This window comes from Nestor notabilis, unplaced genomic scaffold (genome assembly GCF_000696875.1).
Source record: "Nestor notabilis isolate BGI_N333 unplaced genomic scaffold, ASM69687v1 scaffold3573, whole genome shotgun sequence".
Taxonomy (NCBI): domain Eukaryota; kingdom Metazoa; phylum Chordata; class Aves; order Psittaciformes; family Psittacidae; genus Nestor; species Nestor notabilis.
Genome location: NW_009922218.1, coordinates 20,757 through 23,436, shown reverse-complemented (window position 1 = coordinate 23,436; position 2,680 = coordinate 20,757). Strand labels below are relative to the sequence as shown.

The following is a 2,680-nucleotide window of genomic DNA, read 5'->3' as shown; positions in this document are numbered from 1 at the left end:
CACAGCCATGAACGCTCCTGCACTGCACCAGGCCATGTTAGTGCTTAGGGTCCCTCATCCCTGGGAACGTGGGGCTCAAATGGTCACCAGCATGGCCTCCAAACTCTGGAAGTGTCTCTTGCTGTCTGGGGGCACAAGGGGGAGTGGGGAAGACAGAAAGGCAGAGCTGTTTCATAGCCTAGTTCCATTGCATTAGAAAATAATGGTTTAGTAATAAATGAATGCCTGGAAGTCACCTCTGCTGATGCCACTCTCCAGTCAGTGCAGCGAGCGGGAGCTCGAACCCACTCGGGTTTTCTGGGACCTGTCTCCCTCACAGCCCCTGGATTCAGTTCCCTGGCTGTGAACCCTTTGCTCTCTGTCTGTCTGGGCAGTGGCAGCAGCCCCTGTGTGTCTAGGCAGCAGGAACCCACGCTGCCTCCTTGCTCTGCAGCTCCTGAAAAGCAGCTCTTGTGCCTGGGGACCGGGTGAGAGGGACAAGGAGCCCTTTGCCGTACCCACGGCCCTCATTGTTGCTAACAGCTTTCACTGTTTGAATAAAAGCCCTTCGGAATTCAGAAACGGGGCTGGAAGGGATGTCCTCATGGCACGGGCATTTCAGCTGAGTGCATAGATGTGTCACTGTGCTCTGCTGCGAGGGGGAGAGATGGCAGCAGGACTGCGCTAATGGACTCTTCAGGGCTAAGGGGGCTCATAGAAGTCACAGGGGAGGCTGTCAGGGAGCATCAAAGGAGGATGGAGAAAACATGGAGAGAGGAGGTGGCTGGTCTCTTATGCCAGGTGATAGTGCAAGAGGTAGTGGCCTTACGCTGCACCAAGGGAGGTTTAGATTGGATATTAGAAACAATTTCTTCACTGAAAGGGTGCTCAGGCATTGGAACAAGCTGCCCAGGGCAGTGCTGGAGTCACCGTCCCTGGAAGTGTTCACAAACTGTGTAGACGAGGGCCTCAGTGACATGGGTTAGTGGTGGCCTTGGCAGTGCTGGGGAACCATTGGACTTGATGATCTGGAAGGTCTTTTCCAACCTGGTTGATTCTGTGATTCTATGATTAGCTTCACAGTTCTGCCTGTTGCCAGTACAGTGGCTGTGTTCTCTGGCTCACAAGCCCCCCTAGCCAGCCCCGCTATAGCAGGAGCGTGCTGCTCCGTGGATGCCAGTGTGTGCTTGGATACAGGCTGCAGCCTGCACCCATGGGTGCTGCTCTGCTCTGGGTCTCACTGTGGAGCTCTTCCCCATGTTCTCCACAAGCCCAGCTCTGGGAATCTTCCCCAAGGGTCCCCCCCGCAGCTCACAACCAAATGCATTTGGAGGTCTGTGCCCAGAGCGAGGGCTGCCCGCAGTCCCCCAGCAGCACCTTCTGCCTGGCTGGCCTCACCAGAGACTGTTGTGTCTGTTGTTTGGAAACCCGGAGAAAATAGTCAAAAGAGCCAAGTGCTGATTTTTCCAGTCACCTAGGAGCACCCAGATGAGCAGGAAAAAACGCTGCATGCTGAATTCCTGTCTTGGGATGCACAGCTTCGGGCTGCTTCCCTGCCAAGCCTCTCCTAATTAAAGATGATTAAGGAAACACACGTATTTGGTGATGATGCCAGGGAATTTCTGATAGAAAGGAGGGTCTGGGTTTAGAAAACTGGCCCAGCTGAGGAAAAAAAGGAGCCTTTTTTACCCAAGTGCAAAAGGATTTTGCTGTTGAATCCATAAGGACGCCTCAGCATGTTAATTCCTCTCTAGGCTCCAAGCCTACAGGATCTGATTCGATTTCCTTCCTTGCTATGGTTAACGTATCCCACTTTTTGCAGGCCTGCTGTTGGAACAGCCCCAGCAGCTTCGAGGAGGTTTCAGAGGGAAAAAAAGATTCAAAGCCTGTGTAAATGTTGCAGAGGCTGAACATTAACGTTTCCAGGCTGCCTCTGGGAATGAATAACCACTGTCAGCGCTCTGGGGAACGTGTAAGGACACGCGTGCCCTCCGCAGGCTGCCTGCAGCAGGTACATGCTCTCAGTACCAGGGTGGGCCTTAACTCTCCTCTGGGTTTTCTACCTTGCAGCAGAAGAAGTCGTACCTGGAGCGGAGTGTGAAGGAAGCAGAAGATAACATCCGGGAGATGCTGATGGCACGAAGGGCACAGTAACCCTGAGGCCCCCCCTGGCCTCCTGTGACTCCCAAGGGGTGGTTTTGGGCAGCTCTGCCCGAGTGCTGCTCGCTGCTGCCCACTGTGTGAGCTCCTGTGGCAGCTCCAATAAAACTGCTGCGAAGCCTGTGTTCCATTCCCGCTTTCATTGACAGGCTGAGGGAAGAGAAGGCTCCTTAAGGGGAGACCTTAGAGCAGCTCCACTGCCTAAAGGGGCTGCAGGAAACCTGGAGAGGGGCTTTGGACAAGGGCCTGTAGGGACAGGACAAGGGCAATGGCTTTAACCTGCCAGAGGGGAGATTCTATGATTGCCTGTTGCCTTGGCGTTTTGCAGCGGCTGCCCTGCCTGTGGGGGTTTGGTGGAGGGGAGCCAGTGCTGGGGTTTGGGTTAGGGCTGTTTGGGGCATCCTGCTTCACTATAAAGCACGCAGAGCCTTGCCTGCAGTGAAGACTGCTGGTGCTGCTCATGCTGGGCCCGGGGCAGGCTGGCTGCCGTGTGCTGGAGCAGGGTGGCTGGGGGGGCCGGGCACGGCAGCAGCAGCAGCCA

The 2,680-nt window shown here is 55.2% G+C and overlaps 1 protein-coding gene across 1 annotated transcript in view; it reads left to right on the top strand.

Annotated features, from left to right (window-relative positions):
• PFDN1 (prefoldin subunit 1) overlaps window positions 1–2,133 on the top strand; it is a gene marked incomplete at its 5' end in the record, with an annotated part of 17,071 nt that extends 14,938 nt beyond the window's left edge. The window contains one exon of the mRNA XM_010011505.1: window positions 2,050–2,133. Within this exon, the coding sequence (XP_010009807.1) occupies window positions 2,050–2,133 (84 nt within the window). The remainder of the gene's footprint in view (window positions 1–2,049) is intronic.
• Between the last annotated feature and the right edge of the window lie 547 nt (window positions 2,134–2,680).